The sequence below is a fragment of the Cnephaeus nilssonii genome (genome assembly GCF_951640355.1).
Source record: "Cnephaeus nilssonii genome assembly, chromosome: 20".
Taxonomy (NCBI): Eukaryota; Metazoa; Chordata; class Mammalia; order Chiroptera; family Vespertilionidae; genus Cnephaeus; species Cnephaeus nilssonii.
This window is the reverse complement of record NC_137091.1, coordinates 37,503,903-37,523,542: the sequence shown is the minus strand read 5'-3', so window position 1 is coordinate 37,523,542 and position 19,640 is coordinate 37,503,903. Positions and strand designations below refer to the sequence as shown.

Sequence of the window (19,640 nt, the reverse complement as noted above, 5' to 3'; positions counted from 1 at the left end):
GCATGACCCCCTGCTGTCTCCCCATCCCACCCCCATCCTGTGTGGACTTGGGTCCCAGGCACAAGCAGATGGCAGACAGGGGCGACTTCATAAGGACTGTATTGCAGGGAGGCAGGGTGGGAAGGAAGGGAGCAGGCAGGAAGCTCTCTCCGTTTGGGACTTGGGGCCTTCAGCAGGCCCCGGGGACAAGGCCGGGAGAGGGGCTCCTCATTCTGTAGGGGCTGGACATGAGGGACCTCTAAGGAGGCATCAGTAGCACCTGCAACAGAATAAAAACGTATCACCAGGAAGTGCCAGGGGCTCAGAGGTCCAGGGCTTGGGGAGCTCTAGGGCCTGAGATAAGGTGTGGGCTGGGCTGGGCCCCCACTTCCGGAGCAGGGACTCTTGGAGCTCTTGTGGGGTGGGCAGGTGTGGTGGTTCGGAGGCTACCGTGGCTACATTTAGGGTCCCAAGTCCATGAGCGCAGGGTGGGCTCAGGGCCTCCAAATGCTCAGAGCCTTACCAGGGCGCCTGGGACTGGGTCCTGGTGTTGAGGCTGTCCCAGAGGGTGTGGGTGGTTAGGGAGCATAAGGGCCAGACAGGGTGTCCCCAGGATTGGGTCTGGGGTCGTGAGGTCTGGGTCAGATGTAGAGTCTGGGAGGCCCGAGGCAGCTCTGAGATCTGATGATTTGGGGAGAGGGAAGGACTGGCTCTGGTTCTGGGGACTCCAAGGTGAGGGGGTGGGTGGCTCCCCATCCCCAAGCTAGGCTGGGCAGCTCAGGAGTTTGTGGCCCTCCCTGGACAGTGCAGCTGTGGGTAGGCAGGTGGGGGCTCAGGAAGGTGGGGGGTGCTCCCTAAATGGAGAAGGTGTTGGGTCACTTCTGAGCCTGAGAATCCCAGAACTGGTCTGAGAGATCCAAGGGGCATGGGCTTAGGGGAGGGGATGCGGGTGAAAAGGGGGACCTCCAGAACCGGGTCTAGGGATTCCCAATTTGGGTCAGGGACTCAGGGGTCTGGGCAAACTGGAGCTGGGGGTGGTGGGGGGCTGGGTTCTGTGCTCTGGAAGCAGATGTGCTCAGTGGCAGGGGTGGGGAGGGTGGGGGGGCAGGAGGGCACCTGCAGTAGATGGAGGAGATGGCGTTGGACCAGTGGCCAAAGACGCCCCGGCGGTACTCTTCAAGGCGCGGGTAGACGCCAGCGGTGAACTTGTGAGTTTTGCCGTCCTTGCCGCCACGGGACCACACGGTGAGCTCACAGCGCGGGGCCACCACGAGTGAGGAGATGACGTTCCTCCAGTCCGAGGGCAGGAAGGGCAGGTCGGTGCCCGGCTCTATGGCCAGCTCAGCGCCTCGGCAGCAGTTCTCATAGTATGGGTCGCTCTTGTCATAGACCTTGGCGCACGTCCGTGTCCCATCGGGCCTCTTGAGGTCAGCGGGTGCCGGGCAGGCGCCTCGGACACCCGGGATGGCCACCAGGGCCAGGGCCAGCAGCAGTGGGCACAGCGGGGACATGGCGACGCTTCAGGGCCGCGCCCCTGCACCCTTTTATGCTCCTGACCGTGGGAAGGGACAAGCTGCGAGATTAGGACTCTGCGAGGGAGGGGGAGCAGGGAGACCTTCCTCGTCCAGGTCGCAAACCCACAAGGAGAAATACAAGATGGACATGTTCGCATGAAACGGAGCCGCTTAGGAGTCTGTGTGGCAAGCCAAGTTACCCAGGAAGTCAATGCACAGGACTTGGGGGTCGGTCACTTGCAGCTCAGAGGGGAGCAGGGTTAATAGGTTAGGCAGGAGGAGCTCGGAAACACTGACCAGGAATGAAGCACCCCACCCCACCCCACCTCCTTCAACAGGAGAGGCTGAGGGAGGAGGAGGGGGTGGCTCGGCCCTGAGGAGGGGCAGGTCCCAAGACCTTGGGAAAGTAGAAGCTGGAGATTGGGAGAGGGGGGTGGAGGGGGGTGAGGAGGAGGGACAGGGAAGAGCCCCTTCACTCAGGAGTGGGAGATCTTGCCGAAACCGGTTTGGCTCAGTGGATAGAGCGTCGGCCTGCGGACTGAAAGGTCCCAGGTTCGATTCCGGTCAAGGGCATGTACCTTGGTTGCGGGCACATCCCCAGTAGGGTGTGTGCAGGAGGCAGCTGATCGATGTTTCTCTCTCATCGATGTTTCTAACTCTCTATCCCTCTCCCTTCCTCTCTGTAAAAAAATCAATAAAATATATTTAAAAAAAAAAAAAAAAAAAAAAAAGGAGTGGGAGATCTTGCTGACCAAGTTCAGAAACCAGAATCTGTGGAGTATGAGACAGGCCTGTTGTGTAACACTTAAAGCCATTGCAGCCCGGCCAGTGTGACCCAGTGGCTGAGCGTGGGCCTCTGAACCAGGAGGTCACAGTTGGATTCCAGGTCAGGGCGCATGCCCGGGTGCAGGCTGGAGGGCCTGCAGAAGGCAGCCGATCAATGAATGATTCACTCTCACCATTGATGTTTCTATCTTCTCTCCCCCTTCCTGTCTGAAATCAATAGAGATATCTATTTTTAAAAGCAAAAAATGAACACTATTGCAAGGCCGCCTGGCGGGTGTGGCTCAGTTGGTTGGGGCTGGTCCAGTGCAGGGAAAGGTGCTGGTTCCATTCTCTGACAGGGCACACGTGGGGGAGGGGGGAGGAAACTGTGGGGTTGTAGGTTCAATCCCCTGTAGCGGGGCATGCAGGAGGCAGCCAATCTATGTTTGCTCTCACATCTATGTTTCTCTTTCTTTCTCCCTTTCCCTTTCTCTCTGAAATCAATAAAAATATATTTTTTTAAAAAGGTAAAGAGTGCTTACAAATTGACAAGGTATCAAACAGCCCCCTTAACCCAAGAAGGATACGCCTGGGAGGGGACGGGAGGGCAGAGAGTTCGATTTCCCACGAGGTTGGAAATCTTGATCTATAACATAAATAGGATCTATCCAATTGTATAAAAATCTTAAACTTGTATAACAACAAACAAACAAAAACAAAAGTGTAATGCAAGAGAAGAGACAGTTCTTGTAATACACAATGAGTGCTTATCAGTCAGCACATTTTGCTGAAAATAGTTCCCTCGCCTTTTGTGTAGACAGGGGAGTTTTTGCCAGGAAGGATGGTCCCATCATACTTCTGGCACCAGCGCATGGCCTCCTCTTTGCTGGCTCGTGTTGGGCCCCAGTGTAGCCTGTCCTTGTTTCTTGCCTGCGATGCTGAAACCTGGCCTGCTCAGCACCATATAAGCCAAAGGAAAAGGTAGGGAGCAGGACAGGAAGGGGAGGGAGCCTGGGATCTCAGGCTGGGACAGGGCCCCGGGCCCTGGGAGCCTGGCCCAGGCCCTTCAGAGGCTCTCTGACATTCCTGGTCTCCTGCCAGAGAAGAGCAGGGTCAAGGGTGGGTGAGCTGCTCAGACAATAGTTCAAGTCTGTGGTTCTGTGGGTGAGTGCAAGTCTGGGCCTCAGTTTCCTCATCTGTAAAATGGTAATCGTTCTTCCTACGCTATAGGACTGTTGTGAAGACTTTAAGGGATAATGGGAAGTTCAAGAGTGAAAGGAGCAGCCTGACACCAAATCCCAGCTCCTTCACGAGCCTCCGCACATGCTTCCACCTCGGGGCCCCGTGGAGGCAATGGTGGTACCCACCTCAGAGCGCTGGTGTAAGGAGTCAGGGGACCAATCCACATAACAGCACTTACCGTCGGGCCCACCAAGTGCCATAGGAGCATGTGGCGTCATCATTGTCATGAAAGCCTGGCGCACAATAAGGTCGCAATAAATGTAAACCAGCACCACACGACCCCGATGGTGATTAGCTATCATCCAGCCACTCAGCTAAGACTCCCTCCCCACTGGCCGCCTCAGATGCTGTCCTCCACCTTGGCCAGGGTAATGCAGTGATTAAAAGCCAAAAGCTGGAACATAGAAGTGGGTTCAAATTTTGACTCTATCACCTTGTTGAGTAGCATTGCTTGCTGAGTGACATTGTGAACTCACCTCTCTGAGCTTCAGTTTCCTCCTACCTTCAATAGGGTAATAGAAAATGATACTAGAAATAGAATATGATCATATAAAATCACTTTCTATTAAAGTAGTTTATAACTAATATAGTAAAATATTCATAAACATGAATAATCTGAATAATTGTTATTTATAAATGTAACATTAAAAAATACTTAATATCTAATATTGAATAAGATAACAGCATAAATCCTATATAATAAAAGCCTAAAACAGTGGTTGGCAAACTCATTAGTCAACAGAGCGGCAAACCACTCTGCCGACCACTGGCCTAAAATGCTAAGTGTCTGCTGGTCCAGTTGGGCTTTCAACCAATCCTCTCTAATAAAATGGCAAGATGCAAATTAACCATCACTCCGCTACATAAACCACGCCCACCAGCCAAGCCACACCCACCAGCCAATCAGGGCGAGTATGCAAATTAACCACAATCCAAGATGGCTACAGCCACAGAGAGCAAGGTTTCCCAGGTAACAGAGGAAGCCAAGCTTTACATAGCCGTTGCAGGCCTAAGCCTCCACTCAAGCTACAAAGTTTCAATTATAGAAGGTAAACAAATTCAAACAAATGGCGGCAGAATGGAGCTTGAGAGAGCAGGCCAGGGTTGCCGGCGGCAACAGGGGAAGCAAAGCTTTCTGCACACCCTGGCCGGGCCCACCCGCTTAAGGCAACAAAGTTTCAATTGTAGAAGGTGAATTAACTGCCACAGAAATGGCTGCCGCCCCAGAAATGGCTGCCGCCCCAGGCTACAAAGTTTCAATTGTAGAAGGAAAATAAATTCCAGATACCAGGGCCTCTGCTTGGGTTGCCAGGGGGCGTGGCCAGCCTGCAAACCACCTCAGGCCCCTCGCTCAGGCCGCCCTACACCTCAAGGGAACCCCACCCTGATCCAGGACACCCTTCAGGGCAAACCAGCTGGCCCCCACCCCTGTACCAGGCTTCTATCCTATCTAATAAAAGAGTAATATACAGATTGATCATCACTGCAACACACAATATAGCTGCCCCCATGTGGTCAAAGATCCTGCCCCCATGTGGACACAAGATGGCCACCATAAGATGGCCAGCAGGAGAGGGCAGTTGGGAGGCACCCGGCCTGCAAGGGAGGGCAGTTGTGAGGGACCAGGCCTGCAAGGGAGGGCAGTTGAGAGGGACCAGGCTTGCAAGGGAGTGCAGTTGCAGGTGATCAACCCTGCAGGAGAGGGCAGTTAGGGGTGACCAGGGTGGCAGAGGAGGGAAGCTGGGGGCAAACAGGCTGGCAGGGGAGCAGTTAAGCATCAACCAGGCTGGCAGCGGAGTGGTTAGGGGGTGATCAGGCTGGCAGGCAGAAGCGGTTAGGGGTAATCAGGAAGGCAGGCAGGCAAGCAGTTGGGAGCCAGCAGTCCTGGATTGTGAGAGGGCAGTCGGACATCCCTCCAGGAGTCCCAGATTGGAGAGCTGAGGGACAACTGGGCTGAGGGACAACCCCCCGCCGTGCACGAATTTTGTGCACCGGGCTTCTAGTCAAAGTATAATATGCTAATGATATGTTAAGGCTGCTCAACTGCTCACTATAACATGCACTGACCACTAGGGGGCAAACAGGCAACTAGTTGACCAGTCGCTATGAGGTGCACTGACCACCAGGGGACAGATGCTCCGATCTGTAGGTTAGCTTGCTGCTGGGTTCCAGTCAATTGGGACTGAGCAAGAGGGGCTGGACATGCCCTGGAGCCCTCCCTGGCTGACCAACTTCCCACGTCCCTCTCTAGCCCCAATCGTTCACCCAGTGGGGTCCCTCAGCCTGACATGCGGCCTCTCACAATCCTGGCTGAGGGACCTCCCACCCAGTGCATGAATTTCATGCACTAGGCCTCTAGTATAAATATATAAAGCATGAAATATAGTGCCCAGCACATGGTAGTTGCTTAATAAATAGGAGCTATTGCCCTAGCCAGTTTTGCTCAGTGGATAGAGCGTTGGCCTGCAGACTGAAGAGTTGGATTTCGTTCAGGGCACATGCCTGAGTTTCAGGCTCGATCCCTAGTAGGGGGTGTGCAGGAGGCAGCCGATCAATGATTCTCTCTCATCATTGATGTTTCTATCTCTCTCCCTCTCCCTTCTTCTCTGAAATCAATAAAAATATATTTAATAAACAAATAAATAGGAGCTATTATGAGTATTCTTATAATGATTTTGAGACCCTGGACCTGCCCCAGACCAAATCTGGATCCTTCTCCCTCTTTTCCTTCCAGAACCCTGTGAAATCTAATCTCCAGCTGCTAACTTCCCAGGGTCCTTGACCTCAAGGACACAGAAGCCCCACCCTCCCAGCTCTTTAACAGAAATTATAAAAATACACAGAGGAACACTGATGATGCCGGTTAAGGGGGATAAATTTTAAAGAGTGCTGTTGAGTGAGGAAGGGGTGGGATCCAGGGTCCAAGTAGAGGAGTTGAACTTAGAAAGGAGAATGTCTGCCCACCCGGCATGGCTCAGTGGTTTAGCATCAACCTATGAACCAGGAGGTCATAGTTCAATTCCCTGTCAGGTCATATGCCTGGGTTGGAGGCTCGATCCCCAGTGTGAGGTGTGTAGGAGGCAGCTGATCAATGATTCTCTCATCATTGATGTTTCTGTGTCTCTCTCTCCCTTCTTCTCTGAAATCAATAAAATTATTTTATTTTATTTTTAAAATATATTTTTATTTATGTTATGTGATGGCCATTCATTCTTTCAATAAATATCGACTGAGCACCTACCATGTGCCAGGCACTGTTTTGGGTGCTGGGAACATAGAGGTGACAGACAAGAATCTCTGTCCGGATGGGGGGAAAGTAGAGCAGAGTAAGGGATATGAGGACATCCAGGGGGTTGCAATTTTTAATGAGATATTAGTATGGGCTAAGTTTTCTATGGGTCTTCTGGGGAGTATTTCCCTCAGTGAAAAAAAAGACACATGGTAAGATGCTGTCTCTTTTCTTCCTCTGGACTTTGCCAAGAGGATATAATGTCTGGAACTCCTGTAGCCACCTTGTGACCATGAGGAGATCTAACTTGAGGAGGACGCTGAAATGCTGAGAATGGCCAGGTTGAAAGATGGGAAGAATCTGGATTATTGATAGCACTAATGTGATTTCCTAAATTAGCCAACTTCTGATCTACCTCACCCTTAGGCTTCTTGTTGAGATGATAAATTCCTGGTTTAATCAAGTTGAGTTGGTATTTTCCATTGTTTAAGGAAAAAAATCCCTGATAAACATATTTTACACACACTAGGATAGTTCTATTTGTTTTAAAACCATGTGTGATGTGACAACATTTCATTTTTAAAAAATCTACAAGTGTTGGAATTAGCTGGCATCCACCAAAGTCCCAGGGATGGAAGAAACCACCCTGCTCTAGTCTAGCAGACAGTGGTGTTCAGAACCATGGAGAGCATCCCATTGGTGCTGCCTTCTCTGCCCAGTAGACTGGCCCTTTTCATGGGGGTTTCCACTAGCTAGTCCCTTTATTCAGAGGATGGCAAAGAAACCTTTAAGGTGGTCCAGTTTGGATCTGAACTTGAGTTGGTTTCTATGCACAATAATGAAGCTAATTTGTCCTTGTCTTTAAAATCAGAGTTGAAGATATGAATTTAGGATGTGCTCAACTACTTATCATTCTAGATATCTTGTTTCCTTCAGAAGTGAAGAATCCAAATCTTTGCTCTGTTGACCTCAGGCTTGGTTATGTCACTTGCTTGGGCCAATGAAATAGGTGTGGGAGATCAAGCGGTGCATATCATTTCTTTTTTTCTTTTTTAAAATATATTTTATTGATTTTTTACAGAGAGGACGGGAGAGGGATAGAAAGCTAGAAACATCGATGAGAGAGAAACATCGATCAGCTGCCTCCTGCACACCCCCTACTGGGGATGTGCCCTCAACCAAGGTACATGCCCTTGACCGGAATCGAACCTGGGACCTTTCAGTCCGCAGGCCGACGCTCTATCCACTGAGCCAAACCGGTTTTGGCTGCATATCATTTCTTAGCAGAGTAAGGGCCAGTGCACAGTCCACTGTGTGCTCTTATTTATACTCTAAGACCAGAAATATCCAAGAGCTGCACCTTCATCTTGGATCTCATGAGGAGCTGATACTCGGCCTACCCAAGATGGTCATTGCATGATTGAGCAATAGCCCTTTGTTGTTATAAGCCACTGAAATTTAAGGGCCATTTGTTACTATAGCATAATCCAGTCTAAGTGGACTGATACAAGGGTAATCATCGAGAAGGTGGCTGGTCTCCAGCTCCAGGTTATGCCCAGGGAGTCTGAGATGACCCCAGAGAGAAGTAAACAGGGGAGAGAAACAAGAGTTCAGGACAGAACCCTGAGAAGCTCCAGTACTTAAGAAGCAGAAAGAAGAAAGAACCAGAAAATGTGACCGAGAAGCAGCAGCTAGAAGTTAAAGAAAGACAAGAAGAGTGTGATATCACATAAATCCACGTGAGAGACAGCTACAAGAAGGAGTTGATGAGGAATGGGTTAGATGCTGCTGAGAGGTCTTCTGGGATAAGAACTGGAGAAGCAGTCACAGGGGTTAGCTTTGAAGAGACTGTTGGTGTTGAGTGGAGCTCTGGGGGCAGAAACCAGCTGCCAGGGCTGTGAAGACTGGAGTGGGTGAGGAAACGGGGCCAGCGGAAAGGAGAGATGGAGAAACAGTAGCAGGAGAAAAGAGTATGGATGAAGAACGGGATGGTATAAAGGGGGAGACTGCTACTTGTAGAAAGCAAGTTTTGAAAAATAGAGAGTAAGAGAGGGGTAATTGATGGAGGAATGACATAATAGGGACCATGATCAGGCACTGGCCCTAGTTAGGAAGAGAGGCAGCTCACCCACGGTGACAGGGGAGCAGGTGCAGGGTGGGTACAGGTAGGAGAGCAGCGTCGATGGTGAGGAATCTCTGCCTGGCAGCTTGTGTGAGGGAGAGGACAAAGTAATTTCTCTGGAGACAGAGAGGATGTGGTGGTGAAGTGGATATGAGGAGGCAGAGCAAATTTGAAAGACCTGTAGTGAAACTTTAAAAAAAAACCCACACACAGAGGTTTGGAGAAATAGTGATGTCACAGAGATGAGGTTCGGTGGAAGTGCCTGGTTCCCTGAGATGCAGCCCCGGATTATCCATCTTCTCATCCCGCCCCCCTATGGATTCTGACTATGTGGACACCAATGACAGCCCCAGGTAATGGTCGAGGCAGAACAGCCCATGCAGCCAGAATTCTTCAACTTCAAGGGAAAGTTGCCTTTCATTTCCAGGTGTATCACTAGTAATGTTTTTGGCTGCAAATAACAGAAAGTCCTAACTCCACTAGCTTAAATGTGAGGTAAACTTATTATCTCCACAAGAATAAGCAACGAACACAGACACAAAGATCCTTAACAAAATATTAACACATAGAATTCAGCAATAAATCAAAAGAAGTATACACCATGTCCAAATGGAGTTCATTCCAAAATGCACTCACATGCCTTCAAAGAAATCACACACGCACCCATCACGCACGTACTGTGGTGGGAAAACAGTGGCCCCAAACGCCCGGCCGAATCCCTGGAACTGTGACTCTTTTATGTGACCTGGCAAAAGGACCTCGCAGAGGTGACTGAGCTTTATAGATGTTAAAAGAGAGAGGTTGTCCTGGATGATCCGTGAGCCCCGTCTAAACGCCGAGTCCTTAAAAGCAGAGCACTTTCTCCAGCTGGAGGCTGAAGGGAAACGTGGCACACAGGCCCTGGAGGACCTCAGGGCACCGCCCTCCACAGAACCGTCCCCGCTGCCAGGGGACGCGCTGTCCGCTCCGGAGAGGTCCCCGCGCTCCTTGGCGCACTCAGCGCAGGCCATCGAGGTGAGGCCGGCGGGCGGCCGCAGAGTCTCCTGAGCTCCAGCCCACGGGCTGCAGACCTGCCTGGACCAAAGGGCAGCACGGAGCCCCGACCTAAGCCGCCGCCTGCAGGGCCGCGGTCCCGCCGCGCAGCCGGGCTCAGAGGCAAGGCCCCGAGCGCGCCGCCAGCTTCAGGTCCCACGTGAGCAGGCGCACGAGGTTGAAGATGATGGTGGCTTCATGGCACCCAGGCGAGTCCTGGAACCCGGGGAGGAAGCGAAGCGGGGTTGAGGCAGCGATTTCCTCGGTCCTGGCCGCTCCACCACACGCGACCCCCCCCAACCCCCCACCCCACCCCGCCCCAGCCCTGCCGTCTACCCGCTCCGCGCCCGCGCCACTCACAGCTCTCCGCCTTTGGGGGCGCCTCCTGGGTGCCCGCAGGGCCTTCCTCGAGGAGCCTGGCCGCGCCAGCTCGAGCTGGAGGGGGCACAGGAGGTAAACGGAGGAGGCGAAGGGACCCATCTCCCACCACCCCAGCCCACGAGCCTCCCAGCCCAGCCCCGCGGACACCAGCGGGACGCGAATTGTGTCTGGACGGGTTGGGGCTCCGCGAGAGACGGAGCAGCGGGGACCCAGCTGTGGGGCGGGAGAGCGCAGAGCAGGCCGGCGGGGGTGGAGGGGCCGGGCGCCGGGGACACTCACGCAGGCCACCACGTCCCTCGTCGCGGACGCCAGCAGCTCCAGGGTTGGGGCGACGCCGGGAAACAGCTCGGGGCTGGGCAGGCTGCTCAGCACGGCCTGGGCGTCCGAGAGGCCCCGGGCCACCAGGCGGAGCCCTGCGCACGACTGCGGGGACCCGGCGGATTAGCGACGGCGCGACCGCGGCCCTGCCCTCCCGCCCCCACGCCGCCCCGCGGGCCTCACCCAGGGCAGCGGGGGACCCCTCCGGGGGCGGAGGGAGCAGTTCCGCGGCCTCCAGCTCAGCGTCTCTTCCTCCTGGCGGGACAATGGTGGGGCTGAGGCTGCGCCCCTCGCCTGTGCCCTGAGGCGCGGGGAGCTCGGGGATTCCTGCCCGGAACCCACTGTGTGGTCCAGGACGGTCGTGCGTGTTGTGCACGGAACCACGGAGCTCGCCGAGGACGGGAAAGGGGAATGAAACGCGCCCCTTGCGGAGCGCCGCACCCCGACGTGAGCCGGGTCCGCCTGGGGGCGCCCTTTTGTGAATGGCAAGAAGGTGCTCTCTGCGCTTAGGGTGCCTCTGGCCAGAATTCAGACCCTGAGATCCCAGATGCGCCTGCGTGATGCCAGGATGCCGGGCCCCTCGGGATGGGGACCAGGATCCCGACCCCGGCAGGACCGGCGTCCCCTGGACTGGGGTCTGGGCATCACTCACGTAGTGGTCCCTCAGCGCCTTGACCGCCTCCAGCGCCCTGGGGTCCAACCAGCGGTAGTGAGAGAGGGAGCAGCGCCTGGGTCCAGTCCCAGCGGGGTCCGCCACCACGTTCACTGTCACCAAGACCCACAGCCCCACGGACACCGCGGCTGCACCACTGGGCCTCATCTCTGCTCCTGCACAAGCCAGGGACGTCGGGGAGTCGGAGGGGAAGGCCCGGGCCCGGCCCCTGCCTCCTGTTACACTGGCAGGGGGACGGATGGCAGGGGGCTGGCTGGGCGCACCCGCAGCGGGAGAGAGAGAGGCTGCGGGCCCTGAGCGCCCTCCTGCCCTCAGCCTCTCTCCCCTCACTGCTCACCTGCAACGTGGCCTCCGTGCTGGAGCTGGGCTTGCCTTCCACTGTCCCTGCCAGCTGACCAGAGTGTTGTCCACCTTTGACAGCGGTGTCTGCCCCTCCATGGCCGCTTTTATGCGCCTGGCTGAGGAATGGTGAGCGGCTGGGCTTCCCCGTTCAGGGTAAGTTTTCGGAACATCAGCGCTGGACGCTGGCCCAGTGGGATGCTGGCTTAGGCCTGAGGACTTTGCCTGCCTGTCCCTGGTGCCAGCAATGGCTCTGCCCTAAGTAGCAACTGCTTGTTTCTTCTTTCTGGACATCTGTTTGTCTTTTCCGCCTGTGTTGGTTTTTCTTTTGCACTCTAGGAATGAACCCTAAATACACCATTTCCTTATCTTCCAAGGTACCTTGGCAGAGGTGACCATACAAGGATCCGCCTGGAGTTGGTATGGGGTTTCCAGTCTCTCTCTCTCATTACATTTCTGCCTGTCTCTTTCTGTTTTCTATCTTTCTTTGTCAGCATGATTACCCCCTTCTGTTCTCACTGGTATTTCCTCATCTAGGTTTTTTACAAACTCTCTCTGGTGCCCATAGTTGGTTATTAAATTGCTAGAGGCCCATTAAGAGACTGAGCATAACAATTAGCCTCCAGGCAGAAACAATTGCCCCATCCTATTGGAAAACCTCTTACCCCACCTGTGGACAATTGCCTGAGGCTACTCAAACTGAATTCAATCTGTTTGCAGGCAGCGGGAGGTCTGGAGGCTTTGAGTCTTTGCCTGATCTAATTAGTCAGAAACAGTGTTTGGTTCCCCACTGCAGACACCACCCCAGACTGTGCAGCGAGGCAAACACCAGCAGGACCCTAAGCATCTGCAGCTCACACCTGCAGGACCAGCTCTATGGGGTAAGTGAGTGCAGCTCAGAAAAAAGACAATCAAGGTATGAGACTCAAAGCAGACTCAGCCTCTGACCTAAGGAGTCCCCAACCATTGAATTACTAGGGGCTTCAACCTCTTGGACCTCAATAAGATTGCCCAGGGCAAGTAAGGAACAGTGACTCACATTCATGTGCACTAGAGAAGCTCCCAGGAGGCCCAGGATAGAGATACACGAAGGGATCAGATTCAACAACATCAGAGCAAAATTCAGCGAGCCCCACAAATAGCAGACCCAAAACACCTATATAAGAGCTGGCACAATGACATTGGGGTTGAACCTCACTGGCAGCAAGTTGGAGGGGAAATCCCTCCCACGAATGGGACTTCAACAACCACGTCCCAATTACAACAGGATAGCCCAAATAATGCACAAAGGGACATTCCTAGAGCATCCAGCTCAGGTGAATAAAGAGACTGCCCCCTATATCCCTCAAGACACTTTCTAGACTCCCCAGGGAGGAACCAAGATGGCGGCATAGTTAAACAACTAATCTGCTGCCTCACACAACAATTTCAAAAATACAACTAAAAGACAAAACGTCTACCACCCAGAACCACAGGAAAGCTGGCTGAGTGGTAGATTTACAACTAAGGAGAGAAAGGAGCACAAACGCTGAAAAGCTGAGGTACGGAGGCGCGTGAATCGGGCTGGCGGCGGGCGACTGGGTGCGCGGCTTTTCTTCAACCCAAAGGGAGACAAGAAGAGAGAAAGCAAGATGCTGAAAACCTATTTGAAGAAATAATGAACGAAAACTTCCCCCACCTGATGAAAGAAATAGACTTACAAGTCCAGGAAGCGCACAGAACCCCAAACAAAAGGAATCCAAAGAGGACCACACCAAGACACATCATAATTAAAATGCCAAGGGCAAAAGACAAAGAGAGAATCTTACAAGCAGCAAGAGAAAAACAGTTAGTTACCTACAAGGGAGCTCCCATACGATTATCAGCTAATTTCTCAACAGAAACCATGCAGGCCAGACGGGAGTGGCAAGAAATATTCAAAGTGATGAATAGCAGGAACCTACAACCAAGACTACTCTACCCAGCAAAGTTATCATTCAGAATTGAAGGTCAGATAAAGAGCTTCACAGATAAGAAAAAGCTAAAGGAGTTCATCACCACCAAACCAGTATTATATGAAATGCTGAAAGGTATTCTTTAAAAAGAGGAAAAAGAAGAAGAAAGATAAAAATTATGAACAACAAATACATATCTATCAACAAGTGAATCTAAAAGTCAAGTGAATTAAAAATCTGAGGAACAGAATAAACTGGTGAACTTAATAGAATCAGAGGCATAGAATGGGAGTGGATTGATAATTCTCAGGGGGAAAGGGGTGTCTGTGTGGGGAGTATGGGAAGAGACTGGACAAAAATCATACACCTATGGATAAGGACAGTGGGGGGGAGGTAAGGGCAGAGGGGGGGTGGGAACTGGGAGGTGGGGAGATATGGGGGGAAAAAGGAGAAACAATTGTAATCTGAACAATAAAGATTCATTAAAATAAAAAATAAAAAAAAGACACTTTCTACATAAGGCCATCCCACAAAGACTGGGAGGCATAACAGTTCTATCTAATACATAGAAGCAAAGACAAAGAGACAGCTAAAATACCCCATGGAGCTGGTCCTGCGGAGACAAAGAGACAATATGCTATTCAGACATTGTTCCACACGAATTAAAGGGCCCAAATGAGAGAAAAGAAGACATCTCCAGAAAAAGAACTAAATGTAATGGAGGCAAGCAACTTATCAGACATAGAGTTCAAAGCAATGGTTATAAAGATGCTTAACCCTTTGCACTTGCTTGCTTTTTTCTCGATTCCTTTATTCTAATGCTAACCGTGTTGAGTCACACTCAACATCCGAGTGCAAAAGGTTAAGGAACTTAGTACAAATCACAATAGCATGAAAAGGGAAATAGAGGCCATGAACAAGAACCAGACAGAAATTAAAATGATATATTTGGCATCAAGAACACACTGGAAGGTATTAAAAGTAGATTGGATGAAGTAGAGGACTGAATCAGTGATTTGGAATACAAGGTAGAAATAAATACTCAATTAGAACAGCAAATATAAAAAAGAATTAAAAAGCAGGAAGATTGCTTAAGGGATGTCAGGGACATGAAATGTAACACCCACATTATAGGAATACCAGAAGGGGAAGAGCGTAAGCAAGGAACAGAGAACCTATGTAAAGAAATAATTACAGAAAACTTCCCCAACCTGGTGAAGGAAAATGTCACACAAGTTCAGGAGGCACAGAGATTCCCAGTCAAGATGAACCCAAAGAGACTCACACCTAAACACATCATAATTAAAATGGCAAATGTTGCCGAAACCGGTTTGGCTCAGTGGATAGAGCGTCGGCCTGCGGACTGAAGGGTCCCAGGTTCAGTTCCTGTCAAGGGCATGTACCTTGGTTGCGGGCACATCCCCAGTGGGAGGTGTGCAGGAGGCAGCTGATCGATGTCTCTCTCTCATCGATGTTTCTGACTCTCTATCCCTCTCCCTTACTCTCTGTAAAAAATCAATAAAATATATATATTAAAAAATAAAATAAAATAAAATGGCAAATGTTAAAGACAAAGAAACAATCTTAAAGGCAGCAAAAGAGAGACAGAAAATAACCTACAAAGGAGTTCCCATTAGAATGCCAGCTGACTTCTCAATAGAAGCACTTCACCCAGAAGGGAGTGGCATGAAGTACTGAAAGTAATGAAAAGCAAGGGCCTAAGTCCAAGACTACTATATCCAGCAATGCTATCATTTAAAATTGAAGGTGACATAAAAAGATATCTAGACATGGTATCAAAACATTTAGCATTTTATAGTTTTCAAACTAAATGTACATATGTAAAGGATATATACACTGAGTGGCCAGATTATTATGACCACCCCATCAGTACTTCGTTGGGCCACCTTTTGCCTTCAATACTGCGGCGATTCTTCTTGGCATTGACTCCACGAGATGTTGAAAGGTGATGCGAGGAATCTCACACCATGCCTGATGAATAGCACTGTCCAGTTCTGTGAAATATGATGGTTGTGGAACCAGCTGCCTGATGGCTCTTTTAACTTCGTCCCACAAATGCTCAATTGGATTAAGATCTGGTGATTGTGGGGGCCACCTAAGCAAGGTAAAGTCTCCCTCATGTTCTTGAAACCACTCCTGCACAATACGAGCACCGTGGCATGGCACGTTGTCTTGTTGGAAGAAGCCATCTCCATTGGGATACACCAACAACATGATAGGATGAACTTGATCAGCAATAATACTTAGGTATGTTGTGCTATTCAGATGTTGTTCCACACGAATTAAGGGACCCAAATCGTGCAAGGAAGACATGCCCCAAACCATAACACTGCCCCCACCAGCTTAAAGGGTTGTTTTCATGCATGTGGGGTGCATGCTTTCATGCTGTTTCCACGAAATTCTCACTCTGCCATCTGCAGAAACGTGATTTATTGGACCACATGACTTTTTTCCAGTGCTCGACTGTCCAATCCTTGTGTTCCTGTGTGAATTGGAGACGTTTTATCTTGGCAACTGCAGACAGCAAAGGTGTTCGAACATGCCTTCGGCTTCCATATCCCATACGATGCAGTGTATGGCTAATTTGCCTACAAACGTCAGGTAGTCATAATAATCTGGCCACTCAGTGTATAATCCTATATGATAAAGAGCTAATATGCTAATTAGACAGAACAGCAGAATGATTGTCTGGACAACCTTCTGGACAAAGCCAGGGCTATGAGGGCCGGCCGGGGCTGTGAGAGCTGGCTGGGGTTTCAAGGGCCAAGCTCCTTGCATGAATTTCGTGCATCGGGCCTCTAGTATGTATATAAAGGGAAAATACATATATATATATAATTTATACATATGTAAAATTTTATATATTGCAGGCTTGATCCCCAGTGTGGGGCATGCAGGAGGCAGCCAATCAATGATTCTCTCTCATCATTGATGTTTTTATCCCTCTCTCCCTCTCCCTTCTTCTCTGAAATATATATATGACAGCAAGAAAATCCCAGAGGAAGTAGAAGAAAGGAAATAATAAAGATCAGAGTGGAGATAAATTACATAGAGAGTAAGAAAACAGTACAAAAAGAACCAATAAATCCAAGAGCTGGTTCTTTTAAAAGATAAACATGATTGATGAACCTCTAGCCAGACTCATCAAGAAACAGAGAGGACCTAAATAAATAAAATCAGAAATGAAAGAGGTGATACAACAATGGACACCACAGAAATACAAAGGATTGTAAGCAAATACTGTAATAACTATATGCCAACAAACTGGACAACCTGGATGAAATGGATAAATTCCTAGAAACATACAATCTTCCAAAACTCAACCAGGAAGAATCAGAAAACCTGAGCAGACCAATAACAACTGATTAGCATGATCCTCCAGGGCAGCCATAACTGTGTGGCTTGGAAACAGTGGTCCTCAAAGTGTGGTCCCCGAACCAGCAGCATCAGCACCCCCTGGGGACTCCTTAGAAATGCATCCAGTCCTACTGAGTCAGTCCTACTGAGTCAGAAATTCTAGGGATGAAAGACCAACAACATCCAGTCCTACTGAGTCAGAAATTCTAGGGATGAAAGACCAACAACATCCAGGGTAAACAGGGGACCCCAGTCATCATCAAGAAACGTCCTCTGAAAGTACTTCACTTATTTATTTAATGAACATCTACCGGGTACCTACTCTGTGCCAGGCCCTGAACTGCATGGCAGTGGGACACAGTGTAACCAAGAGAGCCCCGGTCCTGCCCTCAGAGTTCCCAGTACAGTTGCTCTTAAACTTGAGCACTTGCTATTTTCAATCTTTTATTTACTTTTTCATCGCAACCCTTATCCACCTCGAGGATTTTCTAAGAACAGCTCGAGTAAAGCCATGGCCTGCTACTTAAAGCCGGGGGGCCCACAGTTCCGAGAGAAACTCCCCCAAGTTCACCCAGCGCGAAGCAGGGAGCCAGTGGGGCACCATGGGCCCTTGCTGATGTCTAACTCGGGGTCCGGGTCCACAGGGTGTGCTGCTTCAAAACCCTGTTGACGGCACCAGGTAGATGTTCATGTGAGAAACATCCGAACCTGTAGAGGATTTTAACGAGTTTATTTGAGCCAAACTGGCCACATATGCCAGGGAACAAGATCTCAAATGCTCAGAAGAATGCCAGTTTTGCAGTTTCTCTTGTGCATTTGTAACTAAGGAGTAAACTCCAGGAAGATTACCTGAAAGTGGGAGAAAGCAAGGCAGGGATCGGATTGCAGGCTAGTTAACAAGATTCTGTGCTTTCTTTATATATATATATATTATTGTTTTTTTACAGAGAGGAAGGGGGAGGAATAGAGAGTTAGAAACATTGATCAGCTGCCTCTTGCACACCCCCTACTGGGGATGTGCCCGCAACCAAGGTACATGCCCTTGACCGGAATTCTCTTTCTGAGAATTCATTATTGGTGTATAAAAATGCCATCGATTTCTGGGTGTTAATTTTGTATCCTGCTACATTACCAAATTCATTTATTAAATCTAATAGTTTTTTTGTGGTGTCTTTAGGGTTTTCTATGTACAATATCATGTTATCTGCGAATAATGACAGTTTTACTTCCTCCTTTTCAATTTGGATGCCTTTTATTTCTGTTTGTTGTCTGATCACTGTGGTTATGTTGAATAAAAGTGGTGAAAGAGAACAATCTTGTCTTGTTCCGTTCTTAAGGGAAATGCTTTTAGTTTTTGCCCAATGAATATTATGTCAGTTGTCGTTTTTTTGGTAAAATTCACCTGTAAATCTATCCGGTCCAGGACTTTTGTTTGCTAGAAGTTTCCAAATGACTGTTTCGATTTCATCAGTTGTTATTGCTAATCCCACTGAAATAACCCCATGCAGTGACATTATTGCAGAAGTGTGATTACTGAGTGCTGACGAGCCAGCAGGAACTTAAGCATTGATCTGAATATTTTCCTATATTTATGCAGCACACAGCATTTTCCTTTAAATTGTGTGCCACCTATAATGCTTATACTCAGGTACTACCCTGATTGAGACTACTACTTTCTTTTTTCTTCTAGTGGCAATTTCACATAGACACCAACCTCCCTTTTTATGGTCTGGTGAAAAATGTCAAATCAAGGATTTTTTTTTCTAATTATATGAATCAAAATGTATCAGGGGATAAAAACAAAACCCAAACCCAGGTATTCTTCCCACTGCATTCCCAGTGTCCTTTGCAATACCTCTGTTATACCTCTGTTTGTATTGTGTTCAAATGTATTGATTTACCATCTGCCTTTCTCAAGGGCTCATGGGTTGGTCAAGGGCAGGCATTCTTCCAGTTGAAGAAAAAAATGTATAAACTGGAGTTATTTATTTTTCTACGATTTGTCCCATTTGTGTTAATAAGCAGCGAGGAAATTGCTTTGGGAAGAACTCACATGGACATGCCAGTGTGTTCTCGAGTTTGAGGTTTCATGGGGTGTAGGGTGGGAGTGGTTGGGGCTGGGGCTTGTGGGGGATGGTGGCTGTGTGTTTCTATGGGGGGACATGGTCTGGGACTGTGTTTCTCTGGGACTGTGTATTGAGCATGTGTCTACACTCAATGCGTAGTCACTAATGAGATTCGGTGGCCATCAGTCTCTGACTGTGAAGGAGTGTCCATGTGTGTGTGCCTGGATTGGGGATGCTGTGATCTGCTGTGGCCCAATGGGTCCTGTGTTCCTGTCCCTGGGTCTGCCTCCCTCTCCGGGTCTCCTGGCTAACCCACGTCGCCATCTGTCTGAAGCCCATGGTCCTCCTGGGCAGGTGGAGCTCCAGGTAACTGCGTCCAAGGTCCAAGTGAGCTGCACTTACTACGTCTCCATCCCTGAGACTGGGCCCTTGCAGAGCTGGGAGGGTGGGGCTTCTGTGTCCTTGAGGTCAAGGACCCTGGGAAGTTAGCAGCTGGAGATTAGATTTCACAGGGTCCTGGAAGGAAAAGAGGGAGAAGGATCCAGATTTGGTCTGGGGCAGGTCCAGGGTCTCAAAATCATTATAAGAATACTCATAATAGCTCCTATTTATTTGTATATTAAATATATTTTTATTGATTTCAGAGAAGAAGGGAGAGGGAGAGAGAT

At 49.7% G+C, this 19,640-nt stretch overlaps 2 protein-coding genes across 2 annotated transcripts; both read right to left on the bottom strand.

The window, feature by feature from the left end:
- Positions 1–249: 249 nt before the first annotated feature.
- LOC307092503 (syncollin-like) lies at positions 250–1,490 on the bottom strand (the record flags this gene model as incomplete). Its single annotated transcript, XM_079759778.1, has 2 exons — positions 250–259; positions 1,096–1,490. The coding sequence occupies 2 exons, from the start codon at positions 1,488–1,490 to the stop codon at positions 250–252; spliced, it is 405 nt and encodes a 134-aa protein (XP_079615904.1).
- An 8,510-nt stretch (positions 1,491–10,000) lies between these two features.
- LOC307092502 (interferon lambda-4-like) lies at positions 10,001–11,402 on the bottom strand (the record flags this gene model as incomplete). The annotated part of the gene is made up of 4 exons (XM_079759777.1): positions 10,001–10,099; positions 10,220–10,318; positions 10,544–10,687; positions 11,235–11,402. The coding sequence occupies 4 exons, from the start codon at positions 11,400–11,402 to the stop codon at positions 10,001–10,003; spliced, it is 510 nt and encodes a 169-aa protein (XP_079615903.1).
- Between the last annotated feature and the right edge of the window lie 8,238 nt (positions 11,403–19,640).